General features: G+C 36.9%; 1 protein-coding gene across 3 annotated transcripts in view; it reads left to right on the plus strand.

Annotated features, from left to right (window-relative positions):
* Positions 1–5,920: 5,920 nt before the first annotated feature.
* The window catches only part of PHF14 (PHD finger protein 14), a 195,722-nt gene continuing 175,024 nt past the window's right edge, over positions 5,921–26,618 (plus strand). For all 3 annotated transcript variants that reach the window (XM_068972674.1, XM_068972675.1, XM_068972676.1), the window contains exons 1-4: positions 5,921–6,044; positions 6,544–6,654; positions 15,292–16,076; positions 21,393–21,537. In XM_068972674.1, the coding sequence (XP_068828775.1) occupies position 6,044; positions 6,544–6,654; positions 15,292–16,076; positions 21,393–21,537 (1,042 nt within the window). In that variant the 5' untranslated portion in view covers positions 5,921–6,043. The remainder of the gene's footprint in view (positions 6,045–6,543; positions 6,655–15,291; positions 16,077–21,392; positions 21,538–26,618) is intronic.

Below are 26,618 nucleotides of genomic sequence, written 5' to 3' on the forward strand. Positions count from 1 at the left end.
AAGAAGGCTTTCTTATCTCTTCTTGCTATTCTCTGGAACTCTGCATTCAGATGCTTATATCTTTCCTTTTCTCCTCTCTTCTTTTCACAAAGGGTACTAATTGAGGGGGCTCAAGAGAGACTTTTTTGGCCTTGGCATGGATGGTGTTTATAAGGGTGTTTTGTTCCTTGAGCCTTTCCTCTGTATGTTCATTTATTTTTCACTGTCCTCTGATATTTTCCAATAAGAGTTTTTTTTTTAACTGAGTTGTGTAGATTTAGAACAATATTGAGGAGTTTGCTTATGTTCTGTCACTTGAAGACTTGATGGATTAAAAAGAACAGAAGGCATTATTTATACATTCTTGTTTGTTTGAAAGCTTTGCCACCTTTTGAGTCGATGACATGAAAACTCCTGTCTCTAACTAACCTTATTTGTCTGTCTAACATACAATGTTGTACACTTTGTGATGTTGCATCAGTGATGCTGTCTTTGCCCATCTGCTTTGCTTCCTTGGGACTTGCCCCTTGTGAAACTCATCCCCTAAGAGTGCCATTCATATGCACTGAATCATAATTAAATATCTCAGCTTGTCTAAGAGATCTGTCTAATACACAGCTATTACAGCAAATATTGAAATACCTTTCATCTTCTCTCCAGGCAGAACAAATACTGATAACATTTCACAGTATTAGGTTAGTTTACAAACAAGCTGTGTTACAGTGTGGATGAACCATGAAAACACTATGCTAGACAAAAGACGCCAGACACAGAAGACTATATGTTTTTTATTTCATTTGTATAAAAATCCAGAATAGCCAAATTCCAAGAGATAGAAAGTGGATTAATGACTGCCAGGGTCTAGAAATAAGAAAACAGGGAGTCACTACTAATGAGTTTGGGCTATCTTTCTGTGATGATGTTATATATGTTCTACAGTTAGATAGTGGTGATGATTGTACAACTTATGAATATGCTAAAAACCATGAATTTTACACCATGGAAGTGTGGATATTATGGTATGTGAACTGTATCTCAATAAAGATTTAAAAACTCAGCCCTGAGCTAAGCATCTTTTAAAAAAAAAGTTAATCCTGCTATGTCTAGAGAGATGACTGGCTAGGGCACAAAGATAAAGTGAAAATTTATTTTCATAAAAATCTTTTGTGCATTAAACATTTTTTTACTGTGTGTACATATTATCTATGAAAAATTAATTTTTAAAAGTCAGTATTATTCATTTTTTATATATGTGGAAAGTTTTTACTCTGTAATACTAGAGCAGATCCTTGTTGCCTTGGAGAAAATTCTGTGGCCATATATTTTACATAATTGAAAAAGGGTGGTTATCAATGAACCCTTTGTTAGAAAACATTGAGATGGTTTTAGAAGTTCCCAGTCATCCAGAGTTGCAGTTGAAAATTCTGATTCTAACTTGATTTCTATTCCTTTGTAGATATTCTGCCTTTTCTCTTTAGAAGCATTTAGCATTCTCTTGAAGCTCAGATATTTCAGCACCATCTTTTTATATTTCAATATTGTTTTCTTCTGAATATCTCTGGAAACATTAACTATTGTGAGATAACATGAGCCATAGACTCCAATGAATTAAGTGATCACAAATGACAGCCGTTTGGCTAGCTGTTGGCTCCAGCCCAAATCAGTATTTCTTATTTCATCCTAATAGTGATAAAATAATAATTTTCATTCTGCCATAGCAAGCACTGCCACCAAAGATTTGCCTTCAATAGGCACCTTATTCCTGGCTATTACATTTAATACTGTAAATAACTTTTTTTATCACTGCATCTGTATCTATTTCCCACTGTTAATAAATTGTTTGCGCTTCCCCGGTGGCTCAGTGGAAAAGAATCTACTTGCTAACGCAGGAGACTCTGGTTCAATCCCTGGGTTGGGAAGATCCCCTGGAGAAGGAAATGGCAACCCACTCCAGTGTTCTTGCCTGAGAAGTCCCATGGACAGAGGAGCCTGGTGGACTACAGTCCACAGGGTTGCAGAACAGTCAGATTTGACTTAATGACTAAACCTCAACAATAAATGAAGTCATCACTGCCTTTCGACAAACACCAAGTCAAAAAATCTTTAATTTTCATGGTTGAGTTTTATTTATTTATTTTCTGAACACCTTTCTCTAGCAAGGATTCATATCAAAGAAGATTTTAGTAGAAGAAACGGAAACCATTACAAGTATTTGATACTGAAAAAAAAATTGGTACATGCAAAATCATTAGAAGGACTGAAAGAGTGAAAGTCGGTAATCCAAAGAGGCTGTTGAGTTTCAAAACCGTACAACTGTAGCTATGATCTAAAAGTCAGAAAACAAAGTGCAGCTATTGTTGCTAATCTTTTCCAGAGCTCGTTCTCCACCGTGACGTTATGCATTTGAAAATGGTGAGTAGATGCCAGAACATAGATTCTACTTTCACAGATAATGGATTTTGTTTTGCTACTGCTACAGCTGAAAGAAGGTGGCCTCTGTGTCCTTTCACCTTCTAAATCTATGATGTACATGAGACCTGATATATATGAATTATATAATTGTCTTAAAGATTTTTAAAAATCTAAATCCTCTCATGTTGTTAGTTTTACTAAAATATTCATGGTTGCCTCTATGTTTATATACATAGAATAGGTGGATTTGGTAGCCCAAATTTTGGTATGTTACCTAAATAAGAAGTCCTGTTCACCTGGCAGATAAAAGAATGTGAGTTCTGTTTATAGATGTCCTCACTCTGATCATTACGGTGGGCAGGAAGATCAGTGATGTAGGGAGAGTACATGTGACTAGGCTCTTTTTCATGATTTATGAGTGATTTTGTATGCTGGATCTTCCTATTTCTTATGACAGCTCATGGCACTAGGTTAATTATCCTTCTTTCTCCTATAAACCTGGTGCCCATTCTGGTAATTTCTGGAATCAGACTTCTTACTTAATAAAAATGAACTTGAAGTTATATTCTGGGGAGAAACACTGTTTTCAGGCCCTCTACAAATGGATTTCTATGAAACTTTTTTTGCCTTCTTATGAATTAGCCGGAGAAGGAAATGGCAACCCACTCCAGTGTTCTTGCCTGGAGAATCCCAGGGACGGGGGAGCCTGGTGGGCTGCCGTCTATGGGGTCGCACAGAGTCAGACATGACTGACGCGACTTAGCAGCAGCAGCAGCATGAATTAGCCAACCTATTTATCCAAGTCTTAGCTCTTCTCACAGGCCTTATTATCTGTCATTTGAGGGTTATACAAGGACTTCTGAAAAAACTCATTTCAGTGACTCATCTCTTTCACCCAGATGAGATTAAGCACTTTTTAGTAAGGTGGATTTTGTTGGCAATTTGAGCCTACCTCCATAACTGTTAATATTCTCTTCTACTCTCAAAAGTTTGCTTGTGACACCCTGCTAAGATTTATAGCAGAGTTATGGTTTTTTGGCTTTATTTATATTTATTTTTTCCTGTAATTTCAGTGAAATTTGGGTCGAGTAGAAATGTAACTGACATGTTCCATTATGTTTTGTGAGCCAGATCTGTTATCCTTCAGTCAGTCAGTTCAATTATTCAGTCATATGACTCTTTGTAATCCCATGGAATGCAGCACGCCAGGCTTCCCTGTCCATCACAACTCCCAGAGCTTGCTCAAACTCATATCCATCGAGTTGCTGATGTCTGTTATCCTTAGGTTTATAACAAACTGATTTCCACTTTTCTGGTTTCTTAAAATACTAATCAGGACAATTCAACTTTTTTCATTTCTTATTTTACTTTTCCCACACACTCCATCTTTTTATCTCCAAGTATCTTGAATTTGGTTACAAATCATTTTGAATTATGACACTTCCTGAAAGCCAACTAAGGACCGGATGCCACCTTTGGATACTGAGAAAACAAGTGGCTTCCATTTGAGGGGGTTTCATGATAACTTCATACAAACTTTATACATTCCTACTTTATACAAGGAGGCACAAGAAAGATACTGAAACGGGAAAGAGTTTACAAAGAGTTTACTAACAGTTTACAATTTTGGAAAGGAAGTTTCCTCAGTATGATAGAAAGGTTTGAGTGGGAACATAGCAGTGGTGGTTTGGGTCAGGGAATTAAAGGTTCAGAGAGATCAGAAGGTCAGAGACATTGCATTTTCAGCAGTGATGTGGAACACAGAAATATGAGGTTGCAATAACTACGGTTGTGGTGGAATGTCTTGAGGCATTCAAGGTAGCCCAACTTTCAGTGAATCTGACTAGTCATCTCTATTCCTCTATTCATTCTGGATATTTGCTTATGTCCTTTCTTTGGTCTGGAACTTGCATCTCTTTTTCTCTCTTCTCCCCCCAGTTCAGACACTATGTCTGGAGCTAAATGAGACTTTTGGACTTAACCTGGTGGTCCAGTGGTTAAGAATTCATTTGCCAATGCAGGAGACACAGGTTTCATCCCTAGTCTGGGAAGATTCCACATGCCCTGGAGCAACTAAGCCCATGTGCCACAACTACTGAGACCAAGCTCTAGAGCCTGCAAATCTCAGCAAGAGAAGCCACTGCAATGAGAAGCCCACAGACCACAAGGAGAGAGTGGCCAGCTTGCCGCGACTAGAGAAAGGTGCACAACAACGAAGATGGCACAGCCACAGATAAATAAAATTTTAAAAATCAAAAAGAAAAGAAAAGCTTTCTTTAGGAAGACTTCTCTTAGCATATGTACTTTTTCTCTGGCAACCCTTTTCACAATAGGTAGTAATTGCTCACTGACTTATTTGTATCCTCAACTATATCTTAAGCTCTGGCAGGGAAAAGATAACTTTCTTGGTGAAGGTACAGCCTCTATGTAATCATCCCCTAAACTGCACTCTGTAAGTATTTATTATTTTTTCAAATTTAGTATTATAAAATTCAATTACAGTTCACAAAAGAATTCAACATGTTTTCTTTAAAGAATAAATGCCCCTATTGTATTGCATGATTTGCTTCTTATATATTTCATTTTCAGTCCTTCTAACTCTGTATTTTCCCATGTTACAAACATTACCCCTCAATATATATCTGGGGAATACATAAACTGAATCAGCTTTATTTTCTTACTTTCTCCTTGATATAGAAACACGTAAAAAGTGTTAATACTGCTCAGATTCTAACATTTTAACATTGTTTTTAAAAAATAGCTAACCTGTATATGAATAAACGTGGCATTTGAAACTGCTGAAGGACTGAAATCCAATTGTACATACTCTCCTCATATTTTTATGGATTTAACAATTCATCTTAAAAACTATATTATCTAAGTGTATGCAAAGCACTATTCCACATTCATGGAGACACACACACTGCTCTGTCTTCTCAGAAACAAACACTGACCTCCTACTTATTTGGACTGAGGGCCCAGCATCAGGGATTTGCAGGCAGAGGGTTTGGGAAGGCTCTCTGTTCCCGCTCGGCATTACTCGGCTCCTCTCGGCTCTCCCTCGGCTTCGCGTTCGTCTTCATTCGGCTCCGTTCGGCTCCTCCTCTCGGAGATACAGCCGAGGCGACTCGCGCGCACGCGCTCTCAGCTTCTGCTGCTTTTAGGGCTGCTCTTTAGCTCCGGTTTTTACTTCCTTCTCTTCAGAGCTGTATCCGGGTCGTTGTTTTCTCTATTGTCTTAGGCAACCGGCCTCGGAGTGTGCAGATTCTGGGTCTTTTGTTGCTTTTGTTTGCGGGATAATAAAGTTTTTCTTTCCTTTATTTTTTTTATCTAAGCGTTTTAACGGGGTAAATTAACTCCTCAGGGCTGCCGGGTTGGCCGCGCTGCCTGGGCCGGAGGGCGCCTTTGGCCAGGGAGCGCCAAAGGAAGGCGCTCGAGCGGCCGGGGTCGGTTCTGCTAGGACCGGGGGGCCGGGGGGCGGGAGGGGAGCGGCGGGGCTGCACCTGGGGCACCCCGGTCAGGTCCGCGGCGCCGCCTATTTTTAATAGCATCTTTTGGACTTATTTCCTTGGTCTCAGTCCTCGACCTCGGCGCTGCCTGTGCTATCGCAGCCTCTCCTAGGTCTCCTCCAAACGACCACCTCGGATTCCTTAGTAAGTGTGTCGGAGGCGTCCGCGGGGAGACAGATCCATTTCAGCCCAAGAAGTCGGGGCCGGCGAGGGCAGGGCGGGGGTGGGAGAGTCCTGTGGGAAGAGGTACCCTCCGCGGACGCTCCCCCCTCCACGGTCCGTCGGAATGGACATAGCTTTTTATATTTCCTGGGCTTTGAATTTTTTATTGACTGTTAACGATGTCTTAGTGAGGGATTACAGAGAGCAAGTCTCAGAAGCAAGATGTTCAAGAAGGCCAGTTTTGATTTTTGAGCCCTGGGCTCGTACTCGCTGCGCCTTGGGGCTGAACCTGCCCATGGAGCTGGCCGGCCAGCCCCAATATTCCCACCCCAACCTTCCACCGCACCATTTGCCGAGAACTGAATTAAGACAAAGATTTGCGCCACCTGCAGGAGGTCATCTGTACCTTCTTTCAGCACCACAGCTCTCCCTCGCGCTTGGTGTGATTATGAATGACGATGTAATGTTTTTCTTTTAACAGTGGATCGCAGCTCCAAGAGGAGGCAGGTGAAGCCTTTGGCAGCTTCTCTGCTAGAAGCTCTCGATTATGATAGTTCAGATGACAGTGATTTTAAAGTTGGAGATGCTTCAGGTAAATGTTTATTTCTCGCTTCCCTTTTCCCAGCTGTTTGGAGTTGGGCTGATTTTCAGACATTGCTTAAAAAGAATGGATTTTAATTAAAATGTCAGTGTAAAGTTAAAGCACATAAACTTTATTTTGTCTGTTTGATTTCCTACATATCCCTTAGAGCGTGTCACTGGATAATACTATCGCTACTTCTGTTATTGTTGCTACGTATCAGATAACTGTCAGAGAAGGATTTATTTCAAAGATGCAGTAGTATTGTAAATCACCTATACCTCAATAAAGGCTTCCCTGGTAGCTCAGTTGGTAAAGAATCCGCCTGCAATGCAGGAGACCCCAGTTCCATTCCTGAGTGGGGAAGATCCGCTGCAGAAGAGACAGGCTACCCACTCCAGTATTCTTGGGCTTCCCTTGTGGCTCAGCTGGTAAAGAATCTGCCTGCAATGTGGGAGACGGTTTGGATCCCTGGGCTGGGAAGATCTACTGAAGAAGGGAAAGGCTACCCACTCCAGTATTCTGGCCTAGAGAATTCCATAGGCTGTAGAGTCCACGGGGTCACAAAGATTCGGACACGACTGAGCAACTTTCACTTTCATACCTCAATAAACACCAAACAAAAAGACACAGTGGAAACCAGAAAGACACAAGATGCAGAACTGTTTTCTCTGTTGTTTACTTAAAGATACATTTACACTTCCTTTATGGACAGAGAGGGGAAAAATCTAGAGCTAATCTTAAAGTAGAGTACCATTCTGAGAGTAATAGGAGCCTTGAACCACCAAGGAAAAGTTTGTCTTTTCAGACTGCTTGGCACCCTCTGAAAGGAGTTTTGCTTTTTGTCTATTAGCTCCCTTACCAGCACAGAATTGACAAAAGTAAAAAGTTGTACTTTGGTAGGTGCTGGACCCTGTGGATTGGGCCGTTGAAAATCTGAGCTACAAAGCATGAATGCTTGCTAATTTTATTTTGTGATTTTAAAAATAAACAAAAAAATTTCATACGGTAATACACACAACTGAAATCGTATAGTAACATTGTACACAATTGAAAAATGGAAACATGTTTTCCCGTTTATCTTTTGTTCATTGTAATTCAACAGACATATCTACATAAAAAGTTTTCATTGCCGGAATCTGAGAAATACAGATTATGTTTAAATATTTTATGTGAAAAATAGAAGTACACATGAACAATAAAAATTACTTAGTTCTACCCCTTTTGACAGAAATTTAAATCAAGTGAGAAATTTAAATCAAATTTAAATCAATTAAAGGATAATTGATTTTATCCTTTTAAAGGTTTTAAATTATTCTTCTAGAGAATTTTCAGTGCTTAGTCCTATTTCTCTTCTGATGTTTTTTTTTTCCTGCCAGATGTGGTAGGAAGGGATGAAATTTGGTTGTGTTGTGTTACTATTTTACTTTTAATAGCATCAACAGGAACAGTTTACATTGTGATTTACCAACAACTTTTTGTTTCCATAATCTCATTTAATTTTTTACAATAACTTTGGAAGAGATACTATTTTACAGATAACAGGGACACTGAGTCTAAAGAATTTGCATGAAGCCACTTAGCCTAAATGGATCTAATCCAGTTCTTAGGATTCTCAACATTTTTAATGCTTTCACTGCTTAGGCCCTGAAAGTGAATAGATGTAGTCTTAAATTGAAACTGTTGTACTTACTTATCAAGGTGACTAATTGAGGTTACTCCCAGCAATCAAAAGTTGTAAAGTTTATCTTGTTTAATTTTTTTACCCCTTTATTTTTCAGCTCTTTCATCTCTCACTTGGTTTACTGTTGTTTGGTATTTCCAAAGGGGAAAAAAGGAAGGGAAAGAAGTAAAATCTAAACCTATGTCAGTGCTCTTGTTGAAAACTGGCAGAAAGGGATATTCTTTGCTAGAATGCAGCTTTGGTTTGTCATGTTGAGATTGTAAACTGACAAAAATGGTTGGGTCTCAGAAATTATGACTTACTAGAATACCGTTAGGGAAAAACTCCAAAGCTTAATTTCTTTTACGTATTCCATAATTAGTTTTATGACGGTAAATTCTGACTTTGCATATAATTTTTCTCGTTTTATTTATTGAGATGTAGCACTTCTCTTTACAAGGGTTAAAATAATCTAATGATACAAATTGTTTTCTCAAAATAATTTTTTGGTATCAAGCTAAATAAAGACCCCCTCACCTTGTTAAATTTTAATCATGGTTGATGTGAATTATCTGTTATTTGTGAAAATGGTGAGTTTTGTTAGGTTGATAATTTTTTTAGTCTTCTGAAGCAATTAAAAATATATACTTTCAGTTGTCTAATCTGCTATACTTGTAATTTCCTTCCTGGGCCCCAAAGATCACATATTTATTTGTGCAGCTCTTGTTATCATAACTGAGAGTTTAGTAGAAAATGATTTTGTTTTTAAATGGGTAATAGTAGAAATTGAATTGTATTTTCCACTCGTGGTTAAGGTGTATTGTCTCCCATAGCTGACATACTGGCTTATCTAGACGACCAGTGCTTCCTGTTTGAATCCTTTCTCTTCTCTTTGTAAGATAGTTGGACTCTTATAGGAAATAAGACATTTGAGTTATCACTGTTTTTCGAACATGTTGAAGTTGTGGAATCCCAGCCCTACTTAGTAATAGACAATTAAACTGGAGGTGAAAAAATGGTAACTGAATAGTAATAATCTTTAATAATAGTCTTTCTGATCATAGCTTCTTTTAAAGCAGTCTTTAGTAATCACTAACTCTGGACTTCTCTGGTGGTCCAGTGGTGAAGACTCTGCATTTTCAATGCAGGGGTTGCTGTTTCAGTCTTTGATTGGGGAACTAAGATCCCATATGTTTCATGGCCAAATAAACTGTTGACTTTGTTCAGACTTAATGTTACAATGGTTAGAGTGGTGGGCCTCAGTTTTTTAATTGGATTCTATGAATTTCTTCTGGTATTCATTTTGAATTCTGAAGTTCTGACTACAAAACTTTGTGTTTCTGTCTGGCTTTAAGAATAAATATTGAAATTTCTGAAAACTGATTACCCTTGCAGATAGACATAATTTTTATGCTTCTCAGATAAAATAGAAAAAGATAAAATTCAGAAAAGAGCTGCCAATAAACTTGGCAAGTTATTATCAACAGTTAAGTGTTATTAGCTTCTACCTTTAGAAAAGTATGAACTGAAAATAGACCATCTTTTATTTTATCTCTAATGTAAAAGTAGGACTAAATCTATCATTTTTGATTGAGGACAATCACTAAATAAATTTTCAAATTAATCCTAAAATAACGTGTAAGCATATCAAATTTATGGTGGTTACCACCAGAAGAACCATATGTTAGCTGGTACCCTATGAAATTAATCAGCTTTATAGGACTAAAGGCAGTTGATTATTGGCAGTTTCATAGTTTGGCTTAAACTGATTATATCTGAGACTATGACTTAAGACGGAATAGGAAACATTTAAAATAGGATTGAATCTGCCTACAGTGCAGGAGACCTGGGTTTGATCCCTGGGTTGGGAAGATCCCTTGGAGAAGGAAATGGCAACCCACTCCGATATTCTTGCCTGGAAAATCTCATGGACAGAAGAGCCTGGTGGGCTGCAATCCATGGGGTAGCAAGGGTCAGACACAGCTTAGTGACTAAACCACCACATGCAACTGGAATAATGTTGAAGATAAATGCATGTACTACGTTTATTAAATAAGATAAAATAGCAGTGCTGTGTCTCCCCAACCCTTAGCCAAAGTAAGATGGTTAACTTTAGCTCTTGAGCCATAGTTAGTTTTGTTGTTGTTTAGTTGTTCAGTCGTGTCCGACTTTGTGACCCCATGAACTGTAACCTGCCAGGCTCCTCTGCCCATGGGATTTTCCAGGCAAGAATATTGGAGTGAGTTGCTGTTTCCTTCTCTAGAGGATCTTCCCTACCCAGGGATTGAACCCGCATCTTCTACATTGGCAGGCAGATTCTTTACCACTGATCCACCAGGGAAGCCCATCGTTAGTTTGGTTGGTCCAAATTGCCAGAAGACAATTTAACCAAAAGATTGAGACTAGATTTTGCCTTGGTATTTTCTGCTTAACTGACTTTGGCTAATGAGCAAATCTGGTTTTTCATTAACCAACTGTTATTTTGCTTAAAAGCTCTTTGCTGGATGTTATGGTGAATTCACAAAGAAATAATAAATACTGGAATAATTAAATACAAAAGGAGACAGATATTATAAAGCATGATCTAGTTCCAGTCTTTCAAAGGAGATGGGATTACTTGAGACTGGCTTGATTTAGAAGATTCATTGAGGAGATGAGGGTTGAACTAGGAAGTGAAAGAGTCCCAACCTAGGTGAGGGAAACACTAGATGTTAAAGAGTGTGGAGGATGGTAAATATTATTTACATATGGAGATCAGAATTTGAATGAAAGAACAGTGGAAGAGATGAGCCTGGGAAAATAGAATGAGGTCAAATTGAGGTCTTACATGTCAGACCGGGGTTCTTAATCTCAGCAACACTGTCATTTTGTTTTGGTTAATTCTTTGTTGTGGAGGCTTGTCCTTTGTATTGGAGGATATTTAGCAGCATCTCTGTCTTCTACTAACTGCTTTTAACATCTACCCTACCTAACTCTTATCCCAGCCCTGCCCTTTTGTGGCAGCTGTTATGTCTAGACATTGCCAAATGTTTTCTGTGGGACAAAATTGTACCCACTTGAGAACCATTGGTCTGGATTTACCCAGAAAATACAAAGTGCCACAAGCAGAACTAGAGTAAGCAGTAGAAGATGAGTTATGTTGACTGGCTTGTTAAAAAGAAACATACTAGATTAGCTTACAGTGTCCCCAGGATGATAACTGAATGACTACTAGACTAGTGATGTGTCTGTTAGCTGTTGTATATGTGTATAATCCTAATTATTGTTACATCAGCTCAGTAAACAGAATAGTTAAATAATTAAGATTGATGAACAAAGATGATTCTTTATATTGCAAAGCTACCATAAAACTGAATTAAATCATTCTGATTTAATTACTTAATATTTATTAACTGATTCTATTATTTAATATTTATCATGGAGAAAACATAAGCATTGAATATTGTGAAGGGATTCTTTAAGGTTGAGTTCTAATTTCTTTATCTGTAAAACATTTAACTGTCTGTTAGTGGAAATAGCTGTTGCTTGCAGAGGTTCTGATATATTGTATTTGAGAAAGGTTACCATTAATTTAGGGCTTCCCTGGTGGCTCAGAGGTTAAAGCATCTGCCCCCAATGCAGGAGACCTGGGTTTGATCCCTGGGTTGGAAAGATCCCCTGGAGAAGGCAATGGCAACTTACTCCAGTATTCTTGCCTGGAGAAGCCCGTGGATGGAGGAGCCTGGTGGGCTACAGTCCGCGGGGTCTCAAAGAGTTGGACACGACTGAGCAACTTCACTTCACTTCACCTCACCATTAATTTAACTGACTAGGAGATAGAGATTTCAATTTTAAAGATTTTTTTTTCTAATTAAAAATTTTTTTATTGTAGAATTAGAATTAATTCTATTGCTGTGTCCACAATAGCTGTATTTGAAATATCTGGTTTATTTCTCTAGTCTATTATTGCTTTTTTCTTTTTTTTTTAATGGTTGTAAAAGTGATGACTTGGAACATTGTTTGAATAGGAAATTTTTCATTGCAGTCTACAAAAATACAATTATAGATAGCCCAGGACTCTGATTTTTCTCATTGTCATTATTACTAAGTAATGCCTGTGACTAAACATAGTTTGTCTCCATCCCCCAAGTGCATATGTACCAAAAAGAAGTTACAACTAATCAGTTGAAGTTATTTTTCAGAAATCAGAGAAAAGTAAAATTTGAAAATTCCTGATCCCCTGCAGTTGGAGTATGGCTAATGTGGTATATTTGGAGAATGGAGGGTTGGGTAAGCTACTAGGATTGAAATTTGTGGGAAAATCTCAGATTCTTCTAATAATGTTAACAAATGTAAAACATTTAATTAATCTATTTAAGATTCTGCTTTCTATTCAGGCATGATAAGAAAACAAAAACAGATTCAAAGAGTACTTTTAAAAATAATTTATTGGCGTTGGCAAAAACAACCAAAACAAAACTGCAGAAATTCTTGACATTTTGAAAAATTTCCAACTAATGTTTACCAAAGTTGGATTGGTCTTGGTTTTGGTCAGGAGTCCACATTTGTGCCTCACTTGATCATTTTTTTTCTATCTGTTATTATGTTTTTACTGGTAAAAATTATTAGGAGTACTTTTTAATTAAGAAAAAATTCTACAAGGTTAATCCAGAAGAAAAGTACCTTTTCTCCATTTCACAGCTCTCTTAATTATAACTAATTATATCTACTTATAATTAATTATAATTAATCTGCATTGCTTTCAGGATGTTCCAGTTTTCTTTCATCAGTATGCACAAAGATCCGTCTTTGCCTCTGAAGCATTTGGTTAACTCTGCTTATTATTTATTTTATCTTTATCCAAAAATGAGCTTCACTGGTGGCTCAGAAGGTCAAGAATCTGCCTGAGATGCAGGAGACCTGGGTTTGATCCCTGGGTCAGGAAGATCTCTGGAGAAGGGAATGGCTAGTATTCTTGCTTGGAGAATCTCATGGACAGGAGCCTGGCGGGCTGCAATCCATGGCGTCACAGAGTTGGACGCTACTGAGCAACTTGGACTTTACTTTCACTTTTATCTAAAATTACCTAGGAACTATTTTTTTTTTTATCAGAAGTATTTTTTTCTTGGTAGTTTGAGTCTAATAGTTGTGAGTGGTATGAAAAAAATCGCCATTTTTTTTTTTCTTTAATGATTTGTAGAGCTGTTGGACTTCCCCTATTGGTGTTACTGGGTCCACACTCTTCTTAAAAATTTGCTTACAAATTCAAAGATGTTTCCTATGTTTGACATAAACTTATTTGATGATGAAATCTGACTGGAACTGATAGGAGTTTATTTGTAGTGTTTACTTATCTTACGTAAATCTTCATACTTTTCACTGCAGAAATAATGTATTTGATTGTACTACAGTACCATAGACCCCACCGGTGGTGTTAGTGTAATATATTGTGCATGCACCATGCTATGTTTGCAAAATCTGGGGGAAAAACATCTAAATTCTGAAACACATCTGGCTCCAAAAGTTTCAAACAAAGGATTGTTGGCTTACATTATATTACTCTTGTGGCCTTTGCAAGATTGTTGAGGTTGAGAATGCTTTTTTCACTGCAGTCCTGAATGAGATACAGGCACTGTATGATAATCCTGAGATTGACAGTGCTTTTACAGGCTCAGTCAGCATCGACTAAATGTTAGTCTGTGTTTTTTTATGTGATTTAACTTTCAGGATTTTCTTCATCAGCTGTTTGTAAAGGATTTCTGAGATATTTTAGAAACCAGATACTAATAACAGACAACTTTTTTAACTTTGAATGGCCAGGTAATTATAGAGGCTAATGCTGGTTGAGTTAACAGAAATTAAAATGGTACAAAAATAAGAATTTTTTCCATGATTTTATGATTATCCTTTTTGTGGTTATAGGTACAAAATATTCATCACCCCACAGATTTTACTATTGATGTTGGCTACGACCTGATAATTGACTGGTTTGTTTCCTACTTCTTCCTGCTCTCCTTCCACAAATATTTTAGATTCTTATTTATTTGATTATATGTAAAGAGGCTTGGAATGCTACTGAATAGTGTTGGTCTAACAGGGTGTGGATTGCCCTAGGCAGGAATGGATAGCACTTGCTGGGAAGCTTGTGGTCCTGCATGAACTCTTAATATCTTCAGCCTATCTTTTTAGTGACAACTGTGCTTGCTCTTGTCTAAGACGGATTCGTTTTTAAAAAATGCACTAATTTCTTTCAATCTAGGGGCTCTAGTCGTTAATGCCTAGAACCTTTGGAAGTTTAGGTGACTCTTTTGTTGATACGAACAGTATCCTAATGAGCAGAAAAATGGATAACTTAAATATCTTGCAACCTCCATTTTCTGTGCCATTGCTATTGTCTGTTTTTCCCTTGTGTATTTGGTGCTTCTAAATTTGATTGGTATATTAGAGATGTGGTACAGGTTGACTGTCATAAATATCTGGGTTCACTTTTGCTAGGTAAAGAGTGAGATAAATGAAACAGGTTTTTTTGGGGGGGGAGGGGGTCAGATTTTTCTTGCTCTGAATGTGACTCCATGTTTGCCAATCCATGTAATTTATGAAAGAAAGATGTAAGAGAAGAAGAACATAATCTGTATTATAAAGTTAAAATCAAGTGCTAAATATAAAAAGAAGCACATTTACTTTTAGGAAAAAAAAAAATGCCTCTAAAGTACCAAGTATAGTGTGAGACGTATGACACAAAATAGTGGTCCTCGTTTTAAAGCATGTTTTAATTTAGAGTTACATCTATTCATCTTCATTAGTGGTATACTAAACTAGAATCATATCAACTTCATTGATTTATTATTTAATCAGGTTGGGAATGTCTACCATTCTTTGACTTAACTTTGTTTATATTGTTTTGCAAGTTACTCACAAATTTTGGTGGTTTCATTTGTGTCAGCGTTGTGTGTGTGTGTGTGTATGTATATACATATGTGTGGTTTTTTTTCTCATATTTTCAACAGATTCTGAAGGGAGTGGTAATGGAAGTGAAGATCCTTCAAAGGACAGTGGAGAAGGTTCCTGTAGTGATTCTGAAGAAAACATTTTAGAGGAAGAACTGAATGAAGACATTAAAGTAAAAGAAGAACAACTTAAAAATTCTGCAGAGGAAGAAGTACTGTCATCAGAAAAACAGTTAATTAAGGTGGAAAAGAAAGAGGAGGAAGAGAGTGGAGAAAGACCTAGGAAGAAAAAGGAAAAAGAGAAGGAGAAAGAAAAGGAAAAAGAGAAAGAGAAGGAGAGAGAGAAGGAGAAAGAGAAAGCAACAGTATCTGATAATGTGGCTGCTGCTGCTGCCTCCGCCACGCCAGCCACAAGCCCTCCTGCTGCTCACACATGTCCTTCAGGCCCCTCTACCACGGCTGCTGAGGAGCAAGTCAGCGAGCCAAAAAAGTGGAACCTTCGTCGGAACCGACCACTTTTGGATTTTGTATCCATGGAAGAGCTGAATGACATGGATGACTATGACAGTGAAGATGACAATGATTGGCGACCCACTGTAGTGAAAAGAAAGGGAAGATCTGCATCTCAGAAGGAAGGAAGTGATGGAGACAATGAGGATGATGAAGATGAGGGAAGTGGGAGTGATGAGGACGAGAACGACGAAGGCAACGATGAAGATCATAGCAGTCCTGCCAGTGAAGGGGGCTGCAAGAAGAAGAAGAGTAAAGTTCTTAGCAGAAACAGTGCTGATGATGAGGAACTGACCAATGATAGCCTGACACTATCTCAGAGCAAGAGTAATGAGGTAGATCAACCCAATTTTTATGATATCTGTCTGTCTGGGGAAAAGGGAATTCTCTAAACCATTCTACCCATTATATTAAGTGGCTTCCTTGAAAGCCTGTTCTTAGCTGTGGGAGTGAATGAGCACCCTAACTGTAACATTTATTCATTTGGTCAGCCCACTTTTATTGAGTATCTCCTATTTGTCACCGTCCTCAAGGAGCTCATAATCACCGTTCTCAAGGAGCTCAGTCTAAACTTAAAGAAATATTTTTATGTCCATACCCTTGGGAAATGGTAGAGTTTTTTCCATTGTCTGTCCCCTCAGTCCATTGTTCGTTGGACTGCTAAATGATCCTGAGTGGGTTATGAAAACAAAGATCACCTTTCTTTCAACTTAGTTGTATCCATATCTGCATAAAAATTTAGAGTACTTCTAAGAGTACTTTCAAGTAGAGCAACAAAGAATTTAATTGTCTCAGGCTTTTAGAGATTCATTTTAAAGGTAATTCCTTTTTTAGTTGTGGCACCCACCTGAATAGTCACCAGATCATTGCTTTAGGTGTGTGGAAGTAAATACAAATTATATATTTACGTATATTTAGTGAATAAGGTCTCTCTACAAAGAAATGAAAACAAACATTCTATGCTAAAACAAACATTATTATAATAAAACTACAATAATGACTCAGTTCTTCCACTTGAAGTTCTACTACTGAAAGTTAGGTTTATGCATTGGGCCCAAGATGCAACATTCAAGACTCTTCAAACACATTTGTATCTCTTTGTCTGTGTGTTTATGTATATGTTTTTCTTCAAAAGAAAGACTGAATTGTTGTCTTACATGTAGATGTACCTGTTACATCACATGGAAGAACTATAATGATTGTCTGTCATTCCATTAATGTGTTGATAGTCATGAAAATTCACTTCTTTAACAAGCACTTAGTTTTTGTTTTTTTCGTGTTATTGAGTAGATTAAACTGGTAGAAAGATTTTCCTTTTGTGCTTTATTTGTTCTTTTACATTTCTTCTGATGACAAGTTTTACATAACAGTGATTTTCTATTTTAAATTTCATTTGAAAATTTGATGTTTAACCAAAGTAGTATGTAGCAGATTAGGAGGTAGGTGTTAAATGTCAGCAGAGATGAAGCAGTAGTTGGTGTTTTAGATTATAACACTGGTTAACTTCTAGGTTGCCCGTTTTCCTAAGAAGAATGTTGCCTGATTCCAGTGCTTTCCTAATTCCTATTTTTAGGTAAAGGAAAATTGTCATTTGGAATATAGCATACTATTCATAATGATGTAGCAAGACAGTCTGTATTTGCAATTTAAGGAAACAGAAGTATGGAAAATCCAGTTGTTCATAATTGATTTAAGCATGTATCCAATTTATTTTATAGCACTTTATGCTAATCTGTATGTCCTGACTAAGTTTACCTTTGGCAGTATCACTTTCTTCATTTTTATTAGCATAACAATCATACAAGAGGCTGGCCAGTGATAAGGGGAATTATGCTAAGGTGTGAGGGAATGTCTAGATATTTGCCATGTAAAATCTATGTAAATTATTCAGTTGTTAATAATCTGTACTACATAACAAATTGCTTGAGAGATTGTAGACTGTGTTTTATGATACATATAAAGGTGACATGTGCTGTTTAATTTTTTTCTACTAAACAGAAGAGATTTTGGTAAATAATGGGGCTTTATTTAGGTTAACAGTCCCTAAGGAATGAGATTCCAGAGCATTTCTTGGATAAGTGCTTTGATAAAGTTGTAAAGAAAGTGCTTCTTATAGTAACTAAATTAATTCTTTTTGTGTTAATTTATGTTAATTTTCCTTTTGTTCCACTCTGTATAGAAATGTAGAAGAACTTACGGAAGATTAATTTTCCCTCAATAATATTCTGCCTGAAACCTTGATAACTGTTTTTCTCCAAAACTGTTTTTCAAACTCCTCAATTATTTTTGATGATTCTGGTTCTATGTAAATATCATTCAAATTAATGTTAAATTTTAATAGAAAACTAATAAATTCAGTTTATTATATATTTTAAAATTTCCTATTTGTATAATCTTGATTTTGTAAAAAGATGACCAAAAATAATCCTTGTTGTCTGACCAGTGTTTGAATTTTAATCTTCCTGGTTAATTTAGGTAGTGATACCTTGCCAAGTATTCATTAGTTAATACCTATGTATCTGATTATATTTGAAGTTTTATTTTTCTATGCTTTTACTTTGTTTCAAATACTACTTTGTAGTAGAGATAGCTAAAAATGTAGTTTTGGAATACATAATAGAATTGTATTTAGCTTATAAGCAGGCAGATTTTTTTTTTTTTCTTGGCTTCTGTCAGGTGCTTTTTTAGGGCTGTGATATTGGGTATTACGTAAATGATGCCCAGGAACTTTCATAATTTTGAAATTTTTTACAGGCATTTGACATTCTTTTTGGAGGAATTTTATAATTATTGGCTCTTAATGGTCTTACTATGTGTATGCCGTAGGTCTTGAAATGCTCTAGAGCAGTGATTCTCAAATTTTTGGTTCAGGATACTCTTAAAAATTGAGGACCATAAATATTATTTATATAAGTTGTATCTTTTTATATTTGCCATTTGCATGTAAAACTCAGAAATTAAAAAAAATAAAATGTAAAGAAGCACAGAAGTTGTTGGATTGGTGACACCATCCCATGTCATGTAACTTCTGGAAATCTTCATCATATACCCATAAGAGAGAGTGAAAAGGCAAATATCCATAGTATTTATCTTTTAGAACCCCTGAAAGAGAGTTCCCTAGACCACAGTTTGAGAACTACTGTTCAATAATTGGGCATTTGATAACCTGCATTTTCTTCACATGGGCATTTCTTTATCAGTGGCATTATGGCATTTTTTAAAATTTAAGTGCAATCTCAACAGTACTCTTGGAATATGGTTACATGTCTTTTTCATAATTTTATGTTGAAGTTTCTGAGATTCACTAAGGTTACCTTACCTTTTAGTTTTCTGAAGTAAGATTTTTTGGGGGAGGGCTGTATAGTATTTTCAGATAATGGTTCCTGGACTTTGAAACAAGCACTTTCGGTGAGAATTAATATATGATAGAACATCATCTTAGAAATTTTCAGGTGGAAGTTTTTTTTTTCCTGATAAAAGGCTCTGTTATGTTAAATGGATTAGATGTCTTGCCCTGTGAAGAAATAGCAGTTGTCATCTGAATTTTCCTAATTTTCTCCATTTTTGTCTCTTTGTATTTAATTTTTAGTAAGAGTCTGCAATGATGGGTATCAACCAAAATTGCCAGTTAATTTTGTTTTCTCTGCCTCTAAATGATAATGTGTGTAGAGAGAAAATGGAATAGAGATATAATTAAGACATTTACTGTTTTTCTGAGCAAAATAGACAAACAGGAAAATAATAGATTTAGAGCTACCTATTGATGCTCATTTTTCTGATCCATAGACATTTATTTATTTCCCACATGGGTAAATCTTTTTTTCAAGGGCTAATTAGTAGTTGTAATTCCACCGGAGAAATACAGGCAGAGTGCATTAACATGAGTAGCTTCTCAGTCATCAAACTCTGGTCATTTGCTCACTCTTTATTTGATCTGTTATTTTTTTAATCTTGATGTGGTATTCTTTTAAAAAAATGGATTTACCATAGGAAAATATTTAAACTAGCAGTGCTTATTGAGACTTATAACTTTCCTTTTGGGATTCCACGGAAGATTCCCAGTGTAGTAAATGGTCAGCTCATATTTCTCTTTTTGGACCATCTTCAAAGTAGAGAAGAAAGGAGAATGGGAATGATCATTTATTGAATACCTAGTACATATCAGGAACATTTTTGCCATATGTTTTCTTGTTAATTCTTACAAGAACTTGATGAGGTAGGTATTATTTTTGTCATCCAGTTTTACAGATGAGAAAGCTTCAGCTTTGAAGTTCTGGGATGAAAATCTGGGCAGATTTTTGTTTTGCTCACTGTACTAAACTACTTTAAAACATGAGTTTTCTTTTTAGGAAATTTTAACCTTATTTGCTAGCCACGTGCAACGCCCCACACTACTTTGGTTTTATAACAAAAGGAGTGAAGTATAGAATTTTAAAGTGCTAGAATTCTCAAGAGAAATGACATTGCCTCCTTGTTAACTTTTGCAGTATTTAGTGATTTTTTTGTCTAGGTCAGCTGCAAGTTTATTAATTACGCAGAAAATATCTTGAAAGAATGTTATTAATTATGACAGTCATGTCATTCAGATGTAATTTACAGATTGCTGTTGAAATTACTCTAAATGTTACCTGTGGATATTGGTCAGTTTAAAAGAATATAGAAACATAAAAATGTTAACATGAAATAATATATTTAATGAATGTGTGATATGGAACTAATTTATTTTGTTTCTGAATATGGTTAAGTTCTTAAATGAAAATATATAGACTCAGATGTCATCTTTTATTACATGTAATGCTAAGCCCAGTGCATTAAATGGCTGACATCATTATCTTGTTAATTTGCATTTAAAGTTTAAATTCATGCTGCAGAAGATTTAAATTAAATGGAGCACCCTCTTCCTTTTTTTTTTTTAATATATTCCTGAATGCATTTTCCTTTCTCCTTTTATGTTGCAATTAACTAGGTGTTCACTAGGTATTTCTTGACAAAAGGCTAATAGAGTAGTCTGACTCTTCTAGCAGTCAGTCTGGATTCTTTTTTAGATGATTTTCTGTGCCTGTATACACCAGTTTCCATTGCAGACTTTCATGGATCTATCATCCACCAGTTTGATGACTCTGGAAATTCTAGATTCCCCAGCACCAAAGGAGTTTAGTCTGTAACTATGCCATCACATATATATTTGCCTATATGTTATCTTGAATTGATTTTTAAAAATTGTTTAATATGTGTGTGTCTTGTCTCCCCTAGATAGGATTATAAGCTTGCTAAGTGTAGGCACCATTCTTACATTTTTAAGAAGCATATAGAATTAGTGATTATTTGTGGATTAATTTTACCTTTCTCCAAGTTTCAGGGCTCAGGCTATATCCAGAATGGCAAAGCAGATGAAGAGCTGTTGGTTATAAGCTTGGTTTTATATTTACTTGGGAAGAGAGAATATAAAACTTGGAGAGAAGTGGAAAATTAGAGAGAGGGTTCTTAGAGGGTCCTTTAACAGAGATATACTTCTTAAATGTGGTGCACTTGGGAATTCCTAAAGTAATGGAGTATGCAGCATAATTTTGGAAATGCACAAAATGATTTAAGGTGAGAATTTTATGAAAATTACCTTTTAAATATGTGATTTTCTGATATTTTATTATTAGGACTCGCTGATTCTTGAGAAGAGTCAAAACTGGAGTTCTCAAAAAATGGACCATATTCTGATTTGCTGTGTTTGTCTTGGAGATAATAGTGAGGATGCTGATGAAATAATTCAGTGTGACAATTGTGGCATTACAGTTCATGAAGGTAATTTTGCTTTGTTTTGCTTCCTTTTAGAAATGACTGGTTGACACTGCATTTGTATAAGTAATATCAGCTGTTTTACATATGTACTATACTAATTTTTCTATAATATTTTATTATACTTAACCTGAAATAAGACGTACTGAATTTTCAAATTATGATGGGTATTATTTTTTCAGATTAGGTTCATTTAAAATGTGTTTTAAAATAATCAAAGTAGATTATTACTATATATAAATCATTATTTCTTTGAAGGTCAATACTATGATATTTTCTTTCATGGCATTATTTCTAGTTTTTAATTGAAATTTAGGTATAGGAAAAAATCTAGTATGTTCGTATAGTAGAGTGCATTTTTGAAAAAGGTACAGTTGAGTCAAGTGGTATATAGTTTCTTCTTTCATAGTTATAATTTTTAAGTTGAAAGGGGAATTTGTAGAGATCATCTTTTAGAATCTGAAATAGCCATTGTAATACATTGAAAGTATTTTTCCTGATTATGAATTTTGAACCTTTTTAATGTAATTTTTGTTGTATTTTATTTAAAATTTTTTATTTTGAGATAATTTCTGACTTGTGAATTTGTATGCTCTTCACTAAGATTTGCCAGATGGTGATATCTTGCTATATATGTTTTATCTTCTCTCATATAAAAAATTTCCCTCACCTCTGAGAGTAAACTGTAGACAAAATGTTCAGCTCTGCCTCTAGTGCCTTACTGTGTATTTCTTAAGAACAAAGATCAAGGACATTCATTCTCTTACAAAGGCACATAATTATCAAAGTCAGGAAATCACCATGGGTAGAAAACTGTTATCTAGTCTATGACTGTATTCACATTTTGCCAATCATCCCAATGATATTGATTCTAGCAAAATAAAATCCAGGATTATGAGTTGCAGTCAGTTGTCATATCTATTTAGTTTCCTTTAATCTAGAACATATTTTAAGTCTTTGTGGTTCATGCCTTTGACATTTTTGAAGAATACAGGCCAGTTCTTTGATAGGATGTCCTCAATATTGGGATTTTCTTACGTTTTCTCCTGATTAGGTTCAGGTGCTAACCTGATGCTTTTGGCAGAAGTGCCTCTGAAGTTATCTTGTGCTCTCATGACCTACTGAAAAACAGTGTTTCTGTGGCCTTGCCCTTACCTGCCTTTCTGGTATTGCCACCTCCTCCCAAATAGTTTCGGGTGTCCGCTGGACTTCTGAGACTTGTGGGGCTTGGACTTCTTTAACCAATCCTCTTGTCTTCATATGAAGCTCCCTGCCCTTGCCGCTAAGACTCACTGTGGGAATGTCTCCTGTTGCTGTTATTTCTGTTTTTTTTTTTTTCAGTAGTGTTTGTTTAGAACTTTCTGAGTGCTAGGCATTCTGTAGGTTTCAGGCATGTAAAATAAACAATACAGACAGTGCTGACCTTATGGAGCTTAATGCATAGTAAGAGACAGGAATGAAAATATAATACAGTAATATATATCAGGTGGTGGTCTGGACTGTGGGGAAAAATAAAGTAGGAAAAGGAATATTAGGAATGCTATGAATGGGGGTTGTTGAGTGGGCTATTTATAAAAGCTTATAAGGAAAATCCTCTCTGATAAGGTGATCTCTGAGCAGTGACCTGAAGCATGTGAGTAAGCAAGCCATGTGAATATCTGGGGAAAGAGCACTCCAGAATGAGGGGGTAGTTACTGTAAAGATGTTGAAGTAGGAACATGTCTGGAGTGTTTGTATGATGACGTGGAGGTTAGTGTGGCTAGAACTGAGGGAGTGAGCTGCTTAGTGGTGGAGGCAGAGATAAGGGCAAACCAGGTGGGGCTTTGTAGGTCATAGATTTCAGATTATACTGAGATGGATATGGGAAGAGCTGGGTGAACTTTAAGCAGAGGATCACTATGATATGATTAATGTTTTGGAAGAATCACTGCTGGGGTGAGAGCAGACTGAAGTGTGTCTAAAGTGGGAATCAGGGAGACCATTTTGGAGACCATAGCAATGATCCAACAGAGGAATAGGTTTACAGGTAGATAGTACAAGTCTGGTTTTAAGCTTTTAGAGTTGAGGTAAGATATAGGGGCTGGTGAGGTAAATTTGAGACTGATCAGCCTGCAGATGTTTAAAACTGTGAGCCTGAATGTGCTGTCTAGGGAATGGCATAGTGCTTTGAGCACTTCAAGAGGAGTGGAGGAGCACAGGGCCAGTGAGATTGGAGAAGAGCCTTGAGTAGTGGCCTGGAGTAATGAAAAGTTTCCAAAATAGATTGTAACTGTCAAACACTGTTTTTAGAGTAAGATGAAACCTGGCTTATGGGAAATGACCCTAATGCATGGTAAACTCCAAGTCACTACCAGGGAAGTCATCGCAAAGGTTATGGGAAACAAGGCTTACAGGCAAAATGCTTATGTCACATGGTTTATTAAAAATGTAAAATACATAGAAGCAAGGGGGAAAATATGGGATTAGTTAACGTGGTTCAGTTCAGTTCAGTCGCTTAGTCGTGTCCGACTCTTTGTGACCCCATGAATCGCAGCATGCCAGGCCTCCCTGTCCATCACCAACTCCCAGAGTTTACCCAAACTCATGTCCATCGAGTCAGTGATGCCATCCAGCCATCTCATCCTCTGTTGTCCCCTTCTCCTCCTGCCCCCAGTCCCTCCCAGCATCAGTCTTTTCCAATGAGTCAACTCTTCGCATGAGGTGGCCAAAGTACTGGAGTTTCAGCTTTAGCATCAGTCCTTCTGATGAACACCCAGGACTGATCTCCTCGCAGTCCGAGGGACTCTCAAAAGAGTCTTCTCCAACACCACAGTTCAAAAGCATCAATTCTTCGGCACTGAGCTTTCTTCACAGTCCAACTCTCAAATCCATACATGACCACTGGAAAAACCATAGCCTTAACTAGATGGACCTTTGTAGGCAAAGTAATGTCTCTGCTTTTGAATATGCTATCTCGGTTGGTCATAACTTTCCTTCCAAGGAGTAAGCGTCTTTTAATTTCATGGCTGCAGTCACCATCTGCAGTGATTTTGGAGCCCCCCAAAATAAAGTCTGACACTGTTTCCACTGTTTCCCCATCTATTTCCCATGAAGTGATAGGACCAGATGCCATGATCTTCGTTTTCTGAATGTTGAGCTTTAAGCCAACTTTTTCACTCCTCTTTCACTTTTATCAAGAGGCTTTTTAGTTCGTCTTCACTTTCTTCCATAAGGGTGGTGTCATCTGCGTATCTGAGGTTATAGATATTTATCCCAGCAGTCTTGATTCCAGCTTGTGCTTCCTCCAGCCCAGCGTTTCTCATGATGGACTCTGCATAGAAGTTAAATAAGCAGGGTGACATTATGCATGTACTGTCAATTCTGCTACATTGTTCGCATAGCACCAACCTTAGTCAAATGTAGGAGGGGACATTCCAAGAATATTAATACTGGGGGCCATCTTAGAGGCTGCCTCCCACAGAGACAGATGCTAGTGTATGGATGGAAGGAACCAGTGGAAATGGAAAGTTAGCAATTGATGTCAGGAAAGAAAAAGGAATAGTTGCTGGAGCAAGTCTTTTGAGTACAAGGCTATAAGGAATAGGATCCAACACAAGGGAAGAGATTTAATAGATAAAAGTTGGCATAGTAACTAGAAGAAGAGAATGTATGGATACAGACGTAGGTAGGATGTTGGATGTGGTGGTTAGAACATGTGGAATTGAATGCTTATTTTCTCAGTGAAATAGGAAGCAGCCATTAGCAGAATGTAGAGGTGGGAAGACATTGGAGATTTGAGGAGTGAGAGGTTGGTATAAAATAGTTATTTGGGGGAATAAATGGATTAGGGGAATACGTACATAATATTGTGTGTTTGTGTATACTTACATATTCACCCATGTTATATGTGTGTGTATATAATATATGTGTGTATATATTACCAGACAGCAATAACGGACTACTTGAGATTAGTGGTAATGATTATAACCTTGGACCAGTCAACATGATTGTGCGTATGAGTTCTTTTTTTTCTCTAAGAGTGGTTCAGATTTCTTGGAGAAGTTGCAGAATAGGTGAACATCAAAAGTAGCAGCTGTGCTGCCATTGTTTGTCGTGCTGATCACCACTGATGGTCACAGATGTGTTACCGCTGCTTGTGTGAGTGACTGTCAGTCCTGATGTGAGATGCAGGCATGACTAGTACTGTTAGTGTTACTGACTATTCATCATGTGAGGGTAATGCCTCTACTTCATAGGTCATGGTTTTGACCATGGATATTTAAGGCTGCTGCTGCTAAGTCGCTTCAGTCGTGTCCGACTCTGCGACCCCAGAGCCGCCAGCCCACTAGGCTCCCCCGTCCCTGAGATTCTCCAGGCAAGAACACTGGAGTGGGTTGCCATTTCCTTCTCCTTTTTAAGGCTAGCACAATGATTTTAAGAAATTGAATTGATTGTTAACATTTAAAAACTGAAGATGTTATTTTACATATTTAGGAATTTGAACTTCTCTTGAAGTTCTGACAGCAGTTGGTTTTCACTTTTATGGTAATAATTTCCTAGAGTTGAATGGGGCTGATGAAGCCTAGAATCTTCAGTTTGCCACTCTCTTCTGTTAAATCCCTTACGCGTATTTGATAGTTGCCTGGTCCTTAGAAACGTTTGAATGTATTTGAGGGTGATGTCTTGCTGCTGTCAGTCAGTCTGCGACAGCCTTGTGGTCTCAGTGTCCCACAGCTATGACAGTAAAGCAGCTCTTTCACTGTAGCTGCTTACTTTTGGACTCCAGTCTGCATCTCCTGCATTTCCTTTACAGATCACCATGAACTCTCTCTTCTGACCTGTTGTTTGCTTATTTTTTGAAGTAAAGTTGCTTTATAATATGATACTAACTTCAGATGTACAAAATATTGATTCATTATTTGTATAGACTATAATCCATTTAAAATTTTTCAAAAATACTGGCTATATTTAATGGCTGTACTATACGATGAATCCTTGTTACTTGTTTATTTTATATATAGTAGCTTGTATGTCTTATTCCCCTATGGTTATCTGGCCCCTCCCACTTTTCCTCTCCCTGCTGGTAACCATGAGTTTGTTCTCTATAT

This window comes from Capricornis sumatraensis, chromosome 5, assembly GCF_032405125.1.
Source record: "Capricornis sumatraensis isolate serow.1 chromosome 5, serow.2, whole genome shotgun sequence".
Taxonomy (NCBI): Eukaryota; Metazoa; Chordata; class Mammalia; order Artiodactyla; family Bovidae; genus Capricornis; species Capricornis sumatraensis.